The sequence below is a fragment of the Varanus komodoensis genome, unplaced genomic scaffold (assembly GCF_004798865.1).
Source record: "Varanus komodoensis strain SLA01 unplaced genomic scaffold, ASM479886v1 scaffold1, whole genome shotgun sequence".
NCBI lineage: Eukaryota > Metazoa > Chordata > Lepidosauria > Squamata > Varanidae > Varanus > Varanus komodoensis.
The window spans coordinates 107,190,085-107,210,405 of NW_025335268.1; the positions used below are offsets into that span (position 1 = coordinate 107,190,085).

The window sequence follows — 20,321 nt, forward strand, 5'->3', positions numbered from 1 at the left end:
AATTCTGTCAAAAATAATTTGAGAGAACAGTGAATTTGGCTGAATTTAACTTCAATAAAATAGCAAAAAAGACACTTATAATGTGACAGGAGTATGTGCAGTATTGTTTCATTTATATCTCATCCTCCAAGGAACACAGGTTCTATTTTCATTTCTATCCTCTGAAGTACACCAGGCTAAGAGAAAGCAGCTTCTCTAAGGTCACACAGTGGGCTACATAGCCTAATGAAGATTTAAACTATAGCCTGATACTATCAAACTACACTCAGTGTTTATAGGATAATATTATTTTGAAACTATAAAAATACAATATAAAGTGCAAAAGATGTATATGATATAAAGCAAATCTGATGATGATTATGTATATCCCACCCATTTCCAGTGATTGGGACTTAAGGCAGCTCACAACATTAAAATAAATACAATTAAAACATTCAAGGTATATGTAATGTGAACTGGTCAACAGCTCTGAGAAGCAGGAATGGGTTAACCAGCACATAGGGTAAAATGCTGAAAAATCCAGCAGCCAGACTTGCAAGAAGCTGGCGATCAAGGTCCCAGGGGGTGAGATTAGGCTCTTGTTATATATAAGGAAGAGATACCACAAATTACTCCCCAGGACACAGGAGATAGCTGCAACGAGGGGCAAATGGTCCATCCATACCTGGAGTCCATCATGGACCATCATCTCATGGCTCGGTTAACCTGAACTGGCAGGGAATAAAGCCTGAGGCCTACAAAGGCTTGGTGTTCCTATTCAAGGAGAGGTTCCACTTTTGTTGCCAGGCTCTGTGCCAAAGAATGCTGTGTTGCCCTGTTCGCCTGTGCTGAAGGCTGGTATAATATTTGAGTATATAGCTGAGACTAGGCTGAGCTTTCATGTCCAAGTGGGCCAACAAGGCCTGGGAGTTGGGGATCTCTGGCTGGCTGTAATTTCTGTTGTTGCTGTCCTCAAATCCCCTCCCTTTCCTCCTTTTTAAGCCTTTTAGCTGTTTTAGTACTCTCCACAGCTTAAGTGGACTCCAGGGGATGGTGGAGGACAGGAAGGCCTGGAGGAATGTTGTCCATGGGGTCACAATGGGTCGGACACGACTTCACATCTAACAACAAAAAACCCATTTTTATCCTTTTAATAAAGTTATATTTTCCCCAGAACTTGAGTTTGTCATGTGCTGAATCCAGTGTTTGGTCTAGGGCTCTGGGACCAGGGGATTACTGGGCAGGATTTTTAGCCCAGTTAACCATGGGAATAGGGAATCCTCATCAGCTTTCTGCTACAGTATACAAGAATTAAAAATATAATTAAAACAATTAAATATTGAAACTGAACCACTTAAATTAAAAGATTAAAAACACTACAAAAATATAAACAGTAAAACTAATCCAGTGCAAACTCACAGTGCATTACCAAATGCCTGCTGGAATAAAAAGGGTTTTGCTTGCTGGAAACCCAACAGGGAAGGTACCAACCTATTCTACTTAGAAAAGGAATTGCATGGTATTTGCTATTAATTAGAAAATACATTTCAGTAGGCCCCGATATAAATACCAACCATGCTTCGATAACATAATGGGACAACCAAAAACAAAAGATCAGCAGTAAAGGTTTAGCAACTAGGTAACATTTTATTGCCGAATCAGGAAGTTATCTGGGATCTTACACAACAAATGAGTACCTCTACCTCAAAGCCTATAAAGAGGGGGCCCATCTCACACACAGTACAATCTGTTCAGACAGATTCATGTATTCTGAGGTGGAAGCATTTGGGTAAAGTGGAGCAGAAGACAGGGCAGTTTCAAGCTTATCTAGTGAAGATTCCCAGAAAGAGCATGAGAAGCAGCACTCATTTGAAAAAGAGGGAGACTTTTATTTAAAGCTGTACTATTATGTAGCTGGCCTAGTTTGGATTTCAAATTGGATAATAAATGTTAATGATAGGATAGTGAAGTTAGAAATAAAAGATCTTGAAGAAGGAATACATAATCACTTATGGCCAAAAAGTCAGATAAAAAGACCTTGACACCAAATAATAAACATGTATTAAGAGATGGCTTAATAAAGATTTGGTATTCTATACGAGAAAGAATGAGTCCTCTGATTTTAGTTTTGATGTCCCCAGTTGAAGCATTTGAAAAATATTTAAGAAAAAATAATGACTTTATAACCTATGGGGATATGATTGACCAACAAGAACAAGTTAAAACTTGGGAAAAACTAAAAGATGAAGGGAAAAAATATACAATTGCTTGTTTACTACAAATTGGTTGCAAGATTGAAAAGGGACATAAAATCATGGAAAGGCACCATAAGAGACAGATTTTGAAAAGCTGATTACACAACAAAATTATAATCTATTAGGAAGACTTTATAAGCAGTTACTTCAACATGACACTGAAGATCATCAAGATAGTAAATATATGACAATTTGGATGCAGAATCTCAGAGTAGAAATATTATCCCATCAATGGAAAGCTTTATGTAAGAAAACATTAAATTCACAGCTAGTCAAGCACTAAGAGAAAATTGGTATGTGGTTTTTTTGTGGTGTATTACCTCAAAAAATCTAAAAAAAATAGGTAAGAACTACAATGGAAATTGTTGGAAATGTAATAGATGGAACTTTCTAACATATGTGGTGGACTTGTGAATAATTAAAAGATTTTGGAAGTTGATACATGTGGAAATACAAAAAACCTTTAAAACTAAATTTCCTATGAGTCCTAAGAATATGCTTTTGAACATAATGCCAGAGACTTTCTTAAAGAACATGTCAGTGATATAAATTAACATATAAATGGTCTATGTTCTATTTTAGGTGTTTTTTAAATATATACTCTATTATTATTTCTGTTTTGTTTATTTTGCTTCTATTTGATAGCTTATTTATTTATTATTGGTCCTTTGTAATTGTGGGTTGTCATATTGCATACTGTTTTCACGCTGTTTCTGGATTTTAGTATGATGTAACCCACCCAGAGAATCTATGACCTGTCGAGTGGCATATAAATCAAATACATGATAAATAAAATAAATAATAAAGATGTAGCTGGTCCAACAGCCAAAGCTGATAGCACTCCACATTACTGAAGCCACCTGGACTTCAAGTAACACAGATATAAGGAGCACCTGCAAGCTACAAATCTGCTCCTTCAAGAGGAGTATGACCCCACAGAGATCAGGCTGAACACCCCCTATCTGGTCTGAAGAACCACCCATCAACAGCATCTCTTGTCTGGACTGAGCTTCAGTTTATTAGCCCTTATTGCAGCCAAGTACCTGAGGAGAATGAAACACTGAGAAGCAGAGTTGCAGTTCATCAGCAAACTAATGGGAGCACACTCCAAGACTCTGGGTAACCCCATTCAATGGCTTGTATAAATTTTAAACAGCATGAGGGATAAGACCGATCCCAAAGGGAACCTATGTTGGAGAATCCACAGGGTCAAGCAATATTCCCAAAGCACTGCTCTCTGGAGCAGGCCATCCAAATAGCAGTGGAACAACTATGATGCAGTATCATCCACTCCCAGCTCAGCTAGTCACCCCAGAAGGATACCACAGTATACAGTAGCTAAATCCACTGAGAGTTCCAGACTCTCTCCTGAAAGGGTTTCTTTTAATCATCCTAAACAGTTCCAGAAACTGATTGGTTTTCAGCTTTATATGGACGGGGCAGGTGCCCATTTATTAAAATGAGCATGATATCTAGGGTTCAATTTTATTTACTACTATCTTTTTGTAATTACAAGGCTTAATAATTTATCCTTGACAGTTGTGTGGGTCAGTGTTTCCCTTGCTTTCAATGATAATACAGAACAACAAACTCAGGTTTACTTTCATACAAAACTGAACCAGGAAAAACTGTAAAGACAGAATAACAAGACTGATCCACGTGCTTGGACAACATACCCTGGAATTGCAACAAACAATCAAAAGGTAAGGAGTATTTCTTGGACTTGTCATCTGCATGAGAAAAAGTTGAGTCCTGTATCTTCCACATAGGCAGCAACGTACCACAATGAAGAAATTGAAACAAAGAGATAGGGAGGGGGAATAAACTGTTTGGAAAGCAGCAGGGCACAATTCAGTTTCAACATGCTCTTTATCAGGAAAGGATATGGCCTTATGGTAATTTAATAAAAGCCATGGAACAACTCTTTCTTTTCAGTATTACAGATGAAACATATTGTTGGTAAATCAGTTTTGAAAGACAGGCCAGTGCAAGCAGACATCAAGTTTGAAAGATTTATTGACAATCAGGTTAAAGGACTGATGAGCCAACTGTATAAAATTTAGGAACTGCAGCTACCACTCAAAATGGAATAATGTATTGAAGAAAGATTCTGTAGAAGAAATGTGGGCCCAGCCTACAGAATTGGTGTGACAATTAACACTATGCGTGACTATAAAATAAAGTCTCTATAAATTACTTTCTACATAGTATTTGACACCTTAAAGACTCCACAGGATATATCAAGGAACAGGTGATGATGTGAGAGATGTGGCTCTAACCAATTCAACATTGTTCATATTTTGGGGGATTAATGACATCACAGGATACAGCCTCCCATGGACTCCATTAACAGTTTTGTTTAGTTTTGCAAAGATGGTAGTGAATCACTCAGATGATGATTAATTTATTATCATAGCACATCTCCTTGTAAGTAAAAAGTCAAGAGATGGCTGCCATGCCCCTCCCTCCCCCCCAATATTATTTGATAGCTAGTATTTGAAAGTTTGAGAAATTGTCTATATGGTGGAACCTACCTAGTGGCAGCAAGAGAGAAGACTGAATTTGTTTATAATTCAGTACTGAATCTGCCTTGGTCGCCCTGTATGATGACCTGTGCAGGGAGAAGGACAGGGGGAGTGCATCCCTGTTGGTTCTCCTGGACCTCTCAGCGGCTTTCGATACCATCGACCATGGTATCCTTCTGGATAGGCTAGCGGGATTCGGGGTCGGAGGCACTGTTTGCAGTGGTTCCGCTCCTATCTCAATGGCCGATTCCAGAAGGTGGTGCTGGGGGACTATGGCTCTGCACCATGGCAGCTATGCAATGGAGTACCGCAGGGATCCATTTTGTCCCCTTTGCTGTTTAACATCTACATGAAACCGCTGGGAGAGGTCATCAGGAGGTGTGGGCTGCGGAATCATCAGTACGCTGATGATACCCAGCTCTACCTCTCGTTTTCCACCAATCCAGGTGAGGCAGTGGCTGTACTGAACCGGTGCCTGGCCGAGGTAATGGGCTGGATGAGGGCCAATAAACTGAAGCTCAATCCAGACAAGACGGAGGTCCTGTTGGTTGGCAGATCGGGCTTCGGAGAGGGTGGATTTGACCTAGTCCTGAATGGGGTTGCACTCCCTCTTGGGGACAAGGTCTGCAGCTTGGGAGTGCTCCTCGACCCGGAGCTTTCATTGGAAGCTCAGATGACAGCGGTGGCGAGAAGCGCTTTCCTTCAGCTTCGGCTGATTCATCAGCTGCGCCCCTACCTGGAGTACGACTGCCTGGCGACAGTGACACATGCGCTGGTGACTTCCCGTCTGGACTTCTGTAACACGCTCTATGTGGGGCTACCCTTGAAGACGGTCCGGATACTTCAATTGGTTCAAAATAGAGCTGCCAGGCTGCTGACAGGGACTGGACGTTATGTTCACATGACTCCAGTCCTCCGTCAGCTTCACTGGCTTCCCATTGAAGTCCGGGCCCAATTCAAGGTGTTGGTGATGATCTACAAAGCCCTAAACGGCTTGGGTCCTGGTTACCTGAAGGAGCGCTTACATCCATATATGCCCGGCCGCCCCTTGAGATCTGCGGGAGAGGCCCTTCTCCGGGAACCCTCCGTGAAAGAAATTAGGAGGGTAGGTACTTGGAGGAGGGCTTTCTCTGCGGTGGCGCCCAATCTATGGAATGCGCTCCCCAGAGAGGTCCGCCTGGCGCCGTCATTTGTTTTTCGGCGCCAGGTGAAGACCTTTTTATTTAAGCGTCATTTTAATTGTTAACAATATTTGCTTTTATCTGGCCAGGGTGACTTCTTTTATATTGTTATTTATTTTATATTGTTATTTTTATATTGTTATTTTTGTACTTTATCTTATGTTGTGAGCCGCCCCGAGGCTTCAGCGAATGGGGCGGCATAGAAATGTTTTAATAAATAAATAAATAAATAAATAAATAAATAAATAATATACTGGAAAAATAATTCTCCAAAAAGTGGAATTGATTCCATATAATGATAGGATAACGTTGAAGACAGCTCAAGAAGTTTTATAGATACTAGTGGGGCCAGTGATTGATGGGTGAATGATTTCAAAGTAAAATAATTATTTACTCAGAAAGTAACACATTTGTTCACCTCAGTTTGGGTGAGAGTCTTCCTTTAATATAAGATCTTGTTTTCTGGTTTTGAATTTTTGCATAGTATTACAGTACATCTTGGGAGCTACAGCTTGGTATTGTACAGCGTAGCATAACATGCACTACAATGTTACATGTTGTTACAGTGTAGCATAACAACATGCAGCACAATGTCTTCTTCCTAATTATTACCATTTGGCCTGCTTGCAAGATGATGACACAGATGTTTACTTTCTGCTCACTGGTATATTGAGAAAAGAAGATAGATCTCCAAAGCATCTTTCTATCACAAAACAAGACCTGAGGTGTGAAAAGCAGCAGTGAATGGACTGGATTATTCAAGGTTAATCTAATTTTGCACAAGCAAAAAGGGCATTATGTAGGAACAGACTACATATATTCCAAAGTTAATGCTGACTTTGTAATTCATCAATCCAGGATCACTTCAAAGGTGAGCATTAGAAATGGTGAGTTTTGATTGACAAGCTGGCTAGTTAAGAAATTCAGTGACATCACTAATTAGGCCTAATATGATTGTTTTTCTCTTTTCCTTTTTGGTAAGCTGAACTAAGGGCAGATATTATGAAATACCATCTAATTTATATTCTGTAATTGTATGTATTTATTTTGTAAATTTATAAACATTTAAAATAAAATTAAAAGGAGTGGGCAGAGAAGACAAGATTCCAATCAGAGCCAAATTACTCAGAATAAAATGGCTAAACCAAACTCTCCTCCTCCTCCTCCACCTCCTCCTCCTCCTCCTCCAAGATAAGGAGAGTGGAACCTATCCAGTTTCAGATCCTGTTATAAAAAGTGTTAATCCTTCCCCCCCCCCCCTGCTGTTGCCCGAGTCCTCACTGGAGTGTCTACACTTGCAAATTACATTGTCAAAAATTTATTCCTTTGTTTTAAGGATCATATTTTGAAAATGCAAAATTCAGGCATGGATGATTAAAATTCAGGCATGGATGATTAACCTCAAAGAGCCCACGCAAATCAGTTTCCCTGTGCTTAAGTATGTCTTTAGTTGCTAAGTATGTTTTTAAAGTAATGTGTAGTTTTACCCTTAGAACCAGTGAACCACCAAATAAGTGTTCAAAACTGGAGAAAACAGCTAGCATGCTATCATAAGCCACTGTGCATCACCACCAGTACAAACTATGTAGTATAAACAAATCTATGTAAGTCAGGATTATGTTAACATTAACAGATCAACATTTTAAAGACACACACCTAGAAAACAGCTTAACAACTATTCCTGGTAGTTATTTTGAGAGGTTTGATGCGTCCATTAATTATTTATTATTTGCTGTTTTACTGTATTTTAATGACATTATGTAAACCATCTTGAGTATATACATCATTTTTAAAATGAAAATATGTGAGGCAAAATTGATCACTGTCTTCACACAGCATGGGCATTAAGCTGCTTGAAACAGAACTGCTACTGATATATAGTTATGATTTGCCCCATTTGTCTTGCATTGTGAAAAAATCAGTAGATAGTGGTCTGTGAGCTTTAGCAAGAATCTGCTAAAAGTTCCTCAGATTAAGCTGCAACAATTAAGGAATCTCTCTACTTACCACTTTCATCCATGGAACCAGCAGAGTCAAGCTGACGTCTGAAGAGGTATGTGTTGCCAACTGTGCCTGATTTAATTTTTTCTGAAGTCACCTGAGGCCCAATTAAATCGGACATTGAATGAGCTGAAGACAGTCGCTGAGGCCCCAAAAGAAAATGCTTTTTTGGCTTTGATTTCAACTGCATTTCGCTGAAAGAAGTTACCGTGTTCATTTCTGGCATACGAGTACTAGGAATGATTGCAGAAGATGTATCCAAAAATGTCCCATCAGTCTTGCGACCTTTCATTTTGTCCTTTAGTTTAGCAAAGGGAGATTTAGTTTTGTCCTTCATTGAGAGGTCAAACATACTTGCTGTCATGTTGTTCCTCATAAACTGAATATTAACCTTTATCTCTCCTCTGTCTTTACTTCTTTTCCCTTGTTTGGATTCTAGACTAAACCACCTTAAAAAGAGAAGATAACATACTGTGTATTATGTAATATTACATCCAAATTTCTATTTAAATTATACCATAGTTTATCACCAGGTAGTCCTACTAGACAAAATGTAAAACACGACATATAATTCAAGGAAAATATATTATCTACAAACTTTGATGATTTGAATCAATATTTTAAATACACGTATTACAAATATAAGCCCATGCCTTTTTTCTTTAGTCCAAAGTTTTACATTAAGGTTGGTGAAACTTAACATATTTCTGCAAACATTACTTATCATTTATATAATATTTATTTAAAATAGTTACAAACCATGTTCAGGGCAGCACCCTTCCCAGGGCAGATTACAGCAATACATCAATGTGCTCATAAAATAGCAAACATCAAAAAATAGCAGTAGCATAAGACAAATCTTACAATATAATTGCAACTGCAACCTTGAACAGTCCAATAAAACATAATCATCGGAAAGCAGAGTAAACAATAACGTCATATGGCACTTCTGAATGGCCAAGATACCCCACATAGAAATTAATGGATACTGACATTACCTAAAATTACTAAGCAGTGCTACACTTAGCAATCAGCAATTCTGAATTACCATTTGACTTGGTGGTCAAGCTGAGCAAGAGAACAGCCCCAGTGGCCTTATTGGCCCTTTCCAACTCTGATATTCTATGAGAATCTGCATATTTCACAGAGAAGGAGGGTCTGGACCTGAGAAAGGGTAGTGTGCCCAAGACTATCTAGAGAGTTCCTATCTGAAATGACCTTCGAATAAAGACTTGCATGTTATACTTTTAGCCTTTATGCTCACATAGTTCTTGTGAAACTGAAATATATATCAGCCTGCATAAATCAGTTTTATTGTCAGATATCATTACTGATATATTTTGCACATGGCTGTTTACTTATATCAGTAACTTGAGAGTAACTCATACTTGATTTTAAGGAACATAGAGAGAGCCTATGCTATCTTTCTCAAACTACTTGAGGAAAAAATCTATTCTTAAAGCATTATTTCTTTCTTCTAATTGTTTAAATTTTCTAGCCTAATTTTCAATTTCAACATTCCAGATTTCTGTGTAAAATTTATCATGATCTCCTATATGCCAAGTCACACAGATTCTGCTCTATTCATGTTCTCCTTGATTTAGCATCAACTTTCGATGCACTGAATTTTACTCCTTCTTTTTTCTTATTGCTGCTGAGGAAGGAAATGGGAGCTGGTGTAACCAACTTTTTTTTGCTTTTACTCCTATGTCACTTTGGTTTCTTCTTCTAGTAGGACTCATCAGAATTTAGTTCCTGGTTTGTGAATTTTTACCTACAATATTACTTCTATAGTGATTATACTTAAGGTCTATCTTTCTGTTTTCTCCTTTTGTCCCTGTGTTTTACAGCTATTTCTGCTTAGATATTGTGTCATCTCAAATTTAACACTGAGAAAACTTAACTTATTCTGTACTTCCTTAAACTTCACAGTTATCTTGTATCTCTTTCCTCCTTGCAGTCTCTGTAAGCAGCATCAGTCATGAGCATAGATCTACCAAGAACTTCAGCCATGATAAATAAGAGAGAACTTCCAAGCCCAGAGGAAGCAATGGCAAAGCATCACTGGCAATAGCTATTGGTTGGATAGGGATCTTTCTGGAAAGATCCCACCGTACTTTGTGATGATACAGATTGGAGGTTTTCCGAAAGAGTTACTCCTCAGATTTATCAAGTCAAATAGTTTGGGCATGATCCTTGTTCCTTCTCTCACCTGCCCCTAGTTTTCATTATTGCTTTAGCTGAGTTTTTCTGGTTATCTCCGCACAATTTTTCCAATATTTGCTTTTAATCTAATAAAAGAATTCTACTAAAATCCTTATTCAGACTCTCATTATATATCATGTTTATTATAATGTTTTGATTATTTGTCTTCCTGCCACAGCTTGAACCTGTTATTCCTATTCTCAGTTCCTTTGCTTGCTGCATTTTGCTTTCTCAGTGCTCTAAACCATATCACACCTCCAAATGTTTATCCTCACTGGCTTCTGCTACTGCTCTGTATTATATTTAAACTTAATTTTTCCAGCTACTATGTTTCCTAAAATTTAAAAATTGGGAACTGAACCTAGAATATGCTCTTGTTCATACCAGCCCATCTAACATGAATTTGCATTGTCCTGTTCACTATTATATAACCATGGCTAAAGCTTATGTGGGCAAAACCAATTTTAATTATTGCTATTATTAACCAGTTGTCAAGGAGCTGGAGTCCTGTCTTACTAATACTTTTAACTTTTCAGATAGTGGTTGAGATAACAGCCACCATTTGGAATTACATTTCCAGTCACTTTCCATCTTGCAGCCCACTGAATACACAAATTACTCTAGCAGGAAATGGTTTCCATAACAATTCTCACCTTCCAAATGTAAACTCTGGTGCTGACTGTTCTTTTTCTTCAATCGAACCTGCACCCCACTTGTCAGTTAAGTTTGCTTGCTTTCAAGTCATCCCAATCAGACAGCATAAAACATTATATAATACCCAATTTGAATTGTGGTCTTTTCCATCTTTGACTAACATGAAACTATGTTAATTGCTACTGGGCCTCTGATTTATCTTGCTTTATTAGCTTACACAGAATAGATTGGAAGACCAATATTTAGAATAGGCTTTTCCTATTTTATCTTGCATACTCACAACTTTCCTTGACTATATGGCTTTTATCTTTAATGCACTTTACTTAACTGGACAGTACTATTGGGTGGTGTTAGATTCCTCTTTATACCAGAAAAACCATGATGTATTCTTCTCTTTCCACACTCATTCACGGTACACTTTATCGTGTAACAGAGAGAGGAAAGTGAAGAGAGGCATAGTGAAGACTGGAAGCATAGTTGGTTGTCTTTCTGCTCCCACATAAATAACCCGAAAGCTTGAAGAAAAATGCTTAACCTCAGTTTAGGTTAGCTAGGAGTGGCAGTAGCAGAGCAGAGAGTAACAAGATACAAACATGCCTAGTGAACTATCTCAGAGGGCTGGCACTGAATTGATTGTATGTCATTGCCATACCAATGTTTTTAAATCAAGCCTAAGTCTTGCTATAGTAATTAATATCAAACCATCCAAAGCACTAACTGGCTGGAAAAAGTAAGGGATTCACAATAAAAGTTATTTTCTTACAAATAAATGTGTGCACACACTTGTATACACAGTGAGAAGCAAAAATTACAGCATAACTTCCCCTACCCCATCTCTCTCTCTCTCTCCGCCTCTCCCTGTTACACACACACACACACACACACACACACACAGAGAGAGAGAGAGAGAGAGAGAGAGAGAGAGAGAGAGAGAGAGAGAGAGAGTGAGTTCAGGAACTTCTCAAAAGTTAGCTTTATGCAGCATGGCAAATAATGAGAAATATGGCATTTACTTGTGCACATTTTGTACATGGAATTGTCAGAAAAAAATGGTTTTTCCAAACAAGCAAAGTATATTGGCACACCTGTAGCTGAAAGGGCAAAACTTATCAAAGTCGAGCGTTATCAAAAGCATTCAAGAATCATCAAGTCAATACAAGGGAACCATGACTATAAGCTAGAACCTGGCTATAAAATGCATGCAGTACATTATCTTTGATGTAAAAATAATATTTTGATTTTCTATAGTTTATGAATTTAAATAAAATTTCTATTTTTCAAAAGGAAGTCTATGAGCAGCTTTACTTTCCCTAAACAAAGAGCACTTTGAGAATGTAGGCTTTTGAATTCAATCAGGGTATTTGGTTAAATTTGTGTTTTTAGAATGATGGGGACTGTGATCTTTTATCAAACTCTGAAAAAGCTGTGCAAATGTGAAATAGTAGGACATATTTTGATACAGAAATACATGGTTTGACACAGAAATAAGACTATGACAGAAAATGTAGGATTTAAGTGGGGTTCCTTTTTTTATAAAACATTAAGAGAAAAATTTATTTTTGCCCAATTACAGTAAAGCTTCCAACCATTTTCCATATGCTATCTAAACTTCCCACAACAATTGCATTGTAAGTGCTATTTCTGTAGCCCAGTTCTCCACATGCATGGTCTAGATGAAGCCCTATTTCATTCAAAAAAGATGACTTGCAGATGTGGATGTTATTTACTTTATTGGTACCCCATCTTTCTACCAAAACTTGGCAGGATATAATTGAAACCAAGTTAAACAATGGAACAAAACATTAAAAACAATTAAAAAATCAAAATGTTAAAAAGCAGCACCAAATCTAACTGATGCACTTGCAGGCTAAAGTCCGTCTTAAGAACTTTTAAAGAAGCCATTCCTTTGTGAACATAACCAGCAAATCCAACTTCAAAGGTAACCTAAGAGAGTGCTTGTTTAGTGGCTGCTTCCAGCCACTAAACTGAACTCCCTCCAAGGTAGGCTAGGTTCATTCCTGCTGTCCCTCCAGTGGCAAAAGTCTGCTTTATTGAAGAACCAGGTAAAGCTCCTAAGGAAAAATTGTTTTTGTTTGTTTGTTTTTGTTTTTAGGTAGTCTGATCCCAAGTCATTTATAGATATTATTTATAGGTAATAACTAGCACTTTAATTTCTGCCACGAAACAGATTGTTAGCCAGTGAATCTATTGTAACAAGGGTGCTATCTGTAACCAGCACTAGTCAACAGTCTGGCCACTGCATTCTGGATCCGCTGACATTTCTGACCCATTTTCAAAAACAGTCCCACATTCGACACATCACAATAGTCCAAACCATGTGTAACTAAGGCAGGCATGGATGTTGGTGGGTCAGAGTTCTTTAGGAATGGGATATATTGGCATGCAAGCCTTTGCTGACCAAATGTTTTTCTGGGCACTACCGACACCTGGACATTCAAGTTCAGTGCCAAATCCAAGATTACACTCAAACTGCACAGGATTACAGGATGGGGGTTTTACCAGATTCAACTTTTCAGAACATAAATATTAGAACTGAGAAAGCTGTTAGTTAAAGGATACTTGGGTCTGCACTGTTATCTAGGTATAAAAAATATAATTGGGAAAGGATGACAAGGATGACAGATGATATCAGAAAATAAAAACTGCACAAATAAACACACCACAGACATTTCACAGTATGAAGTTGCCTAAAAGCTCTATATCAATAATGGGTAAAATACGTCAACATTCTCCTCCTGCTCCTCATCCTCTTCCTCCTTATCATCTATAATATTAATATACCACCCATAGCCAAAGCATTCTGGGCAGTTTACAACAACATTATTGAAATTTCAAGACAAATCTATTTCTGCAGAGATTGGAAGACAAATGAATAAAGGATAACTAATGTTTACATATGGTTAACACAAAATGTAAGGCATGAAATTTGCACCTTATATGTTTCCTCTGGGATCAAATAATGCTAATAGCAACCTTAAAAGACTTCCAACAAACTACTTCACCTCATTTGCAAAAGGAAGCAATGTAGACCCTACTTTAAAAGGGAATCTAGAAAAATATTTTTTGTTTCAGTGATTTTATAAAGACAGGACTATTAACAATATCAACTCCAAAATGTGTACAGATAGCCATATATCATAAAACATAAAGTAGCAGCATGCATAAATTTTATTTCAAAGTAGTATAAAGATTTTTCTGGTATGGATAAGAATATAAACCTTATGAACAACTGAAGGTGAACAACATGAATGAGACAATTAATGTTTTATTAGTACAGTGCTTAGTGAACAGAGAAAGGACAGGGAAACAACAATGCTTATAGCTTTCGCCCTGAAATACTACAGACCATCAGTTTTAATTCCATGTTCTATATTACAATATACTAGAACTACAGAGATATATACATTTTTGTCTGTGCTATTACTCTTTCTAGAGTAGAGAATGAATTAAGAAAAAGGGGAGACTGCCACATACCAAGTCAGAACATCTTTCCTTCAAGTATTGTCCACTCTGATGGAAAGCAGCTCTCTGAGGCTACAAGGGAAAGATCTTGTCCATTGTCTCCAACCTGATTCTCTACCAAGACATGGGTTCTTTGGAATGTCAAACATGTCTTGGGGCATGCATGGGAGATTGCATGTTGAGAGAAAATTTGATCTGCCAGAAATATACATTCTGCTGGAAGGAGGTTACCATTGGATACCACCTTATGTGTTCTCCCCTGGAAGTAATTAGTAAATAAGTCTTAAAACATCAAACACTGCTTTGCTCAACAATATCCAATGAAGAAAAAGGCAGTATGAATAGCATGGATGTCACTAATCCAAAAACACAGCAACAGTAAATGAAGCCTTGAAGACCACCATTTGCTCCAAAACCAAGCCAGTAATTTCAGTAACTCTTTCATTTCTAATGATTTTTCATTCTCATGAAAGGGGAGAAGATTATGGAATAAAAATATTATGTGCCAATCTATATTAACTGTAGTTTTAATTTCTCAAATCTTGTGCCACAATGAAGCACTGTATATGGTAAAGGAGGCCCTCTAATAACTCCACTGCTTTAAGAAACTTCAGCACACAGACTATTTTTAAAGGCTTGTGCTTGTTTTAAGGTGTGACCAACAGCAACTTCAAAAGTGTTAACGTTCAAGAGGTTATTAGCCTGTGCATAATACATCATTAAAGCCATAATGGACTAGCAAACACATTTTTTCCCAAAAAAGAGCCTGCATGTTGCATACTCTTAAGTCTTCCTAGGAATTCTAGATCAGCTGGTATTCTTCATTTTTCTTACAAGAAAAAACACACATAGGGAATTGCTGACAAGGTTCAGCATTGTGCAGAATATTAAATATCTTTTTTGCAATACTCTAGTGACTCTGAAGTCTGTCTCTTTGAGAACCATATGTACAGCTGTGCTGGAAGGAGGAAACTATTAAATATATTAAAAAGTAGAAATATTACCAATAAAGACACTTCATCAAATATTTGGATCTCATTTATACCTAAACTAAGAATGTTAAAGCTATATCAGTGTTAGTAGGGCACTTTGGCTGCAAAGCATTAGGTCTGTTAAATGCATCTGAAATCAAGAAAACATATTTAATTAAATGTAGGTTTATTAGCAGCTCTGAAAGAAATCACTATTATAGCATTAGGTATCAAGTTTTGTTGTGGGCTTATAGCTCTCAGAATATCTATGTCTCCTAATTTCAATTTAAATAACAAAATCTGGACTGCATAATTGCTAAAATGTTGCATTTGTACAAGCCCGAGATACATAACACAGCCAGATATCAAAGATGTATTTGAAAAACCAATATGCTAACCACCTCCCATATGTCCTGTCAAATTTCTAAATAGCACAGTGATTCAGTCTGCCTTATTCTTGCATCCTGAAGACATTATGTCTTCCAGCACTACAATACCCTTCTAGTAGTTATGACCATACAATTAGCATGTTTTCATATGCTTCCATTTTAATGGCACTATGTATCAGAGATCTATTACTTGCATTAGTATACTGAAACTTAGCATGTAACAACATGCATAACAAAACTGTATAAGCACACAGGTGAACTGCACATACCACAGCTACTTCCATACTGTAGGAAACTTTATTTGTTAAATTAAACAGATTTCTTCCACACTGCACACACAGCAGTATATCAATGCCAGTCCAGACCTAACAGCAGCAATGCTACAGGCATGTTCCTAGCCTAGACCATGTATCTAAGAGGATCAAGAACACAATGCTCAATTCCAGAATTCTGGATTTCACACTTACACAGATGCAGAGTTTAACACACACAAGCCAGAACTGTACAATGTGTCACAAAAGAACAAGTTATACACATTGAAAAGCTTGGACCTACAGCCTATCCATACAGGCCCCTATGCAACTGTGAAATTCAATATACAAATACCTGGTGACGTTACACAGTTCAACACAATCCAGATCACTTAATATGTTGCAAATGTCTGCACAGCAGATACTGGATAATCTCTAATCCAATACAAAAAATATGAAATAGCTGCTGAAAAGGTAATTATTATATACTTTTTCCTTTTATTTTCCTCTTATGAACGGCACAGTGCTAGAGAGAAGTTGAGATCCAAGGAAAAAACCTTAAAATTCTTTTATGTATTGGCCCCAAAGAAAATCAGGTTGAACCCTTGGCAGCCCCATGACAAATGTGTGCAGCACTTCGAGGATAAAGTCTCTCAGATTTAGCATAAATTGGACTCCACATTTGATGCAGTTCCTATAATGGACATGCCCAGAGCCCCATCTGGTCCCACTTTATTGTAAGTTCCATTATTGAGGCCTGATAATGTGGACAAGGTGCTTGAACAAGTCCAGCCTATCATTTGTGGTCAGCAAAGCCAAGGAGGAAATGCACTCCTGAGTCCAGGCTATTGTGAATGCTGCTCTGATGGAGGGTAAGGTCCCACTTCCATTAAAAGGGATGGAGATTGGCCCTTTCCTGAAGAAGGCTAGCCTGGCCCCAGAAGATGTTAACAAGAATAGCCCTGTAAACAACTTCCCCTTCTCAGGTAAGTGCTCAAGCAGTTGGACAGTTTCAGTAACTCCTGGAGAGAACAGACCATCTTGATCCATTTCAGTCCAGATTTAGGCCTTGTTATGGGACAGAGACTGCCTAGGTCACCTTGTGGGATGACCTTTGCTGGAAAAAAGGCAGGAGAAGTTTGTCCCTGTTAGTTCTCCTGGACCTCTCAGTGACTTTTGATACCATAGTCCATGGTATCCTTCCAGTTAGGCTGGCCAGGTTAGGAGTTGGAGGCATTGCTCTGCCTGGTTCTGCTCCTACCTGACCGTCTGATTCCAGAGGGTGTCACTGGAGGATAGTATCTGGGCCCGATGGCAGTTTTGTCATGGTGCATCACAGGGTTCCATCCTATCTTCCATGCTTTTTAATATCGCGTTGTCATTGTCAAACAGTCAGTCATGTCCAACCCTTGGCCACTCTATGAATCATTGCTCTCCATGACTTTCTGTCTCACACTGCTTCCTTAAAGACCAAAGACATCCCAGTGTCTTTCTTTATGGTGTCCAGCCAATGGGTGCTGGGTCAACCTCTTCTCCTTTTTCTGCAGATCATTCCCAGCATGATTGACTATTCATCCCAGACACAAGGGAGTCCTGATCGGTTTTACCACTGGCCATGTTAATCCAATATTGTCTGTGGCTGCCTACTGAAGGAGATCAGTAGCAAGGGTAAAGTTCTCTTTCAAGAAAATTTGTCAATATAATATAATATTTAAATCCTGCCCATTTTTTCCTCCAAGATACTTAGGTGGATTATCTGATCCTCCTCATTATCTTCATGTCACAAGTCTGTGAGGTAGTTTAGGCTAACAGTCAGTGACTAGCTCAATGCCACAAAGGGAGCACCATGGCTGAACAGTGACTACAACTTGGATCTCCTGAGTTCTAGTCTATCACTAACCACTATGATAAACTGGCTCTCAAGTCCATTAACCAAGAATACAATCAAGGTTACTAAGCAACTTCAGGAATCCCTGGAATAACATTTGAAACTCACTGATATAGTTGACTGACCAAGCTTAGTAAGACAAGATAAGCACATCATGAACACACAGACTTTTGGCAGAAGCCAAAATTAAACTAGGAATTCTTTAATTAAACAGAATGTCTTATTTCATTCAAACCAGAAAACTGTGATTACCAGCTTCAGAACAAGTAAAGATCATAAACCACAGTCTGAACTTGGTTTAGGATTCTGGCTTGCTCTCAAACTGAAAGCTTTCCTCCTTGGTTAACTGGAGACTTCTGCACTGCATTCAAGTTTGCCATGAAGGAAGGAGAAAGGAAGTCCAATGTGTATGCAAAAGGCTTGTTCCCATCAGCACTTATTAAGCCTAGATAGCCGAGGTCATCCAAATAGAGTGATCTCCCTTAGATACTGGAATAAAGGTCAATATTTCTGTTCAGAATATAATCTACATTTGAATTTCAAACTTTATTTTGGCCACCTCAGCCATTAATGAAGAAGCCCAAAAACAAGTAATATATGAGGGGTCTTCAAAAAGTTTCCACACTTTTGTATTTTATAAATATATTTTATATATTTTTTGCTGATGGCATTAAAAAGTTGGTACAACACTGGGAAAAAAGGTGCATCACAAAGGAAGGTGACTATGTAGAAAAGTGATGTACTTTGTTTTTGAAATTCTTAATAAATAAAGTTTTTAAAAGTACAGAAACTTTTTGAAGACACTTAATAATAATTTCCTTGAACACAGAGATGCCTAAATTAAACTCAGTATAGCATGTTGATATTCTATCAACGGTTTGATCTCACTCCTGTTTTCAAATTATGTATGTGTGTACATGAGAGAGACAGAGAAGATCCAATGCACATTCAAAAGTGAGACCTTTCAAACATACTTTGTCAAGTTTGTTGCAACATGTTTATAAAATCGTTCTAGAAATACTGTAATCACACATTACAAAAAATAAATAACTTCTAAGACAATGGTTTAGTTTTTATCATCCTTCCAGTTTCCCTTGTTATGCATTATATTTGATTCATTCTAGATTTTTTTCTTCTATTAACTATTTTGTGCAGTGATCTGAGAATCAGAAACTACTGTCCAGCAGCTCTGCCACAAACTAATACCCTCCAGATTGGTTGTAGTTCAGCTGTAGACCATCAGTCTAGTCAGCCTGGTGACACCAGGATCAGGAAGGTTGTCTTCTAGAATACCACCATGGTAAAACAGACTGACCTGGTTCACATGGCGTATTGGACCACACTGTAAGCCATGACCAGCTACAATTTGTGCTAGGCACAATTTGAATATGCAAGCCCCAATTAAGGTTGTATTTATATGATACAGTAATCTCTTGATTGAGAGCTGCATATCCAAAACAGTGACTGGCCCACACCATGGCTCACTGGGGGAGTTAAATAACCTACATTCAGTTGTATCATTCAAACCAATCTGCTGTTTGGTTTGAACTCCACTTTAGCAGTATGTGCTTTTCCTGAAGAAAATAAAATAAAATTCTGAATAAATAAAATTTCAGTGTATAATAATATTTTCATGCATCTCGCCAAGAATTAGTTAACATTTTGAAATGTAGAACTCTGTATTGTATTGCAGTATTGTCGTTGACTGGTTAATTCTCCAACAGAGATAGAAGGCAGGAAGATAACCCATTTGCCTATCACTAGCAGCAATGCTAAAGAAAAATTTTATGTCTGCCTCAAAACTGGCATAAATCTCCTCTTTCATTGGGGATGAGGGACTCCTGATCCCTTTGCTTGATCCGATCCTCTTTGTAATCTCTTCTGATGATATATTTCCAATGTTAGGAAGGTAAGTGATATGGAACTTTCTACAGAGGTTGGAAGGAGGGAATGCAAGATGAAATCTCCCCCTCAAGGGCAAACTCTTCTCTCCATTTTTTTCTAGGGGTAGGGGCAGCTGATGTAACCTAAGGCTTTGGAGATACGTTTCCATGAACCATAGAACTGCAACAAGATACCATTAATTAAGACCCACTTCAGTGAGTCCTAAAAGATACATATTTCTTTTTATGTTTAAAATACAAATTAAGATGCCTGACATATTTATCTTATAACTTTTTCATATATAATAACAACTATTAGTGCAAACAATGAAATATTAATAGTTCTGGGCATTACTTGTAATTTGCAATTTGGATGTAACACTATCTAACTGGAGACGGGGGGATCCAATATTCCATTATATCATGCCATCCCAATAAGCAGAAACTGTTTTCTGCACAAGTAGTTAGCGTACAAACCTATATTGTGCCTGCTATCATGAATTTCAATACCACATGCTTGAGGTGTAAATAATAATGAAATGAAGTTCTTAAGAGATCACACACTGATTAATGTAATTATTTAAACATTCATGTGTTATGGAATAACAATGGATCATAAATTGGGACTGGACATACAAAGGCACCAAGAGCCTACA

The 20,321-nt window shown here is 37.8% G+C and overlaps 1 protein-coding gene across 5 annotated transcripts in view; it reads right to left on the reverse strand.

The window, feature by feature from the left end:
* Positions 1 to 20,321, reverse strand: part of RAB11FIP2 (RAB11 family interacting protein 2) — a 44,492-nt gene that overhangs the window by 22,636 nt on the left and 1,535 nt on the right. For all 5 annotated transcript variants that reach the window (XR_006415627.1, XM_044439654.1, XM_044439683.1 and 2 more), the window contains exon 2: positions 7,948 to 8,390. Coding sequence is in view for 4 of the 5 variants with exons in the window: in XM_044439654.1 (XP_044295589.1) it covers positions 7,948 to 8,390 (443 nt within the window). In the remaining variant the exon portion in view is untranslated. The remainder of the gene's footprint in view (positions 1 to 7,947; positions 8,391 to 20,321) is intronic.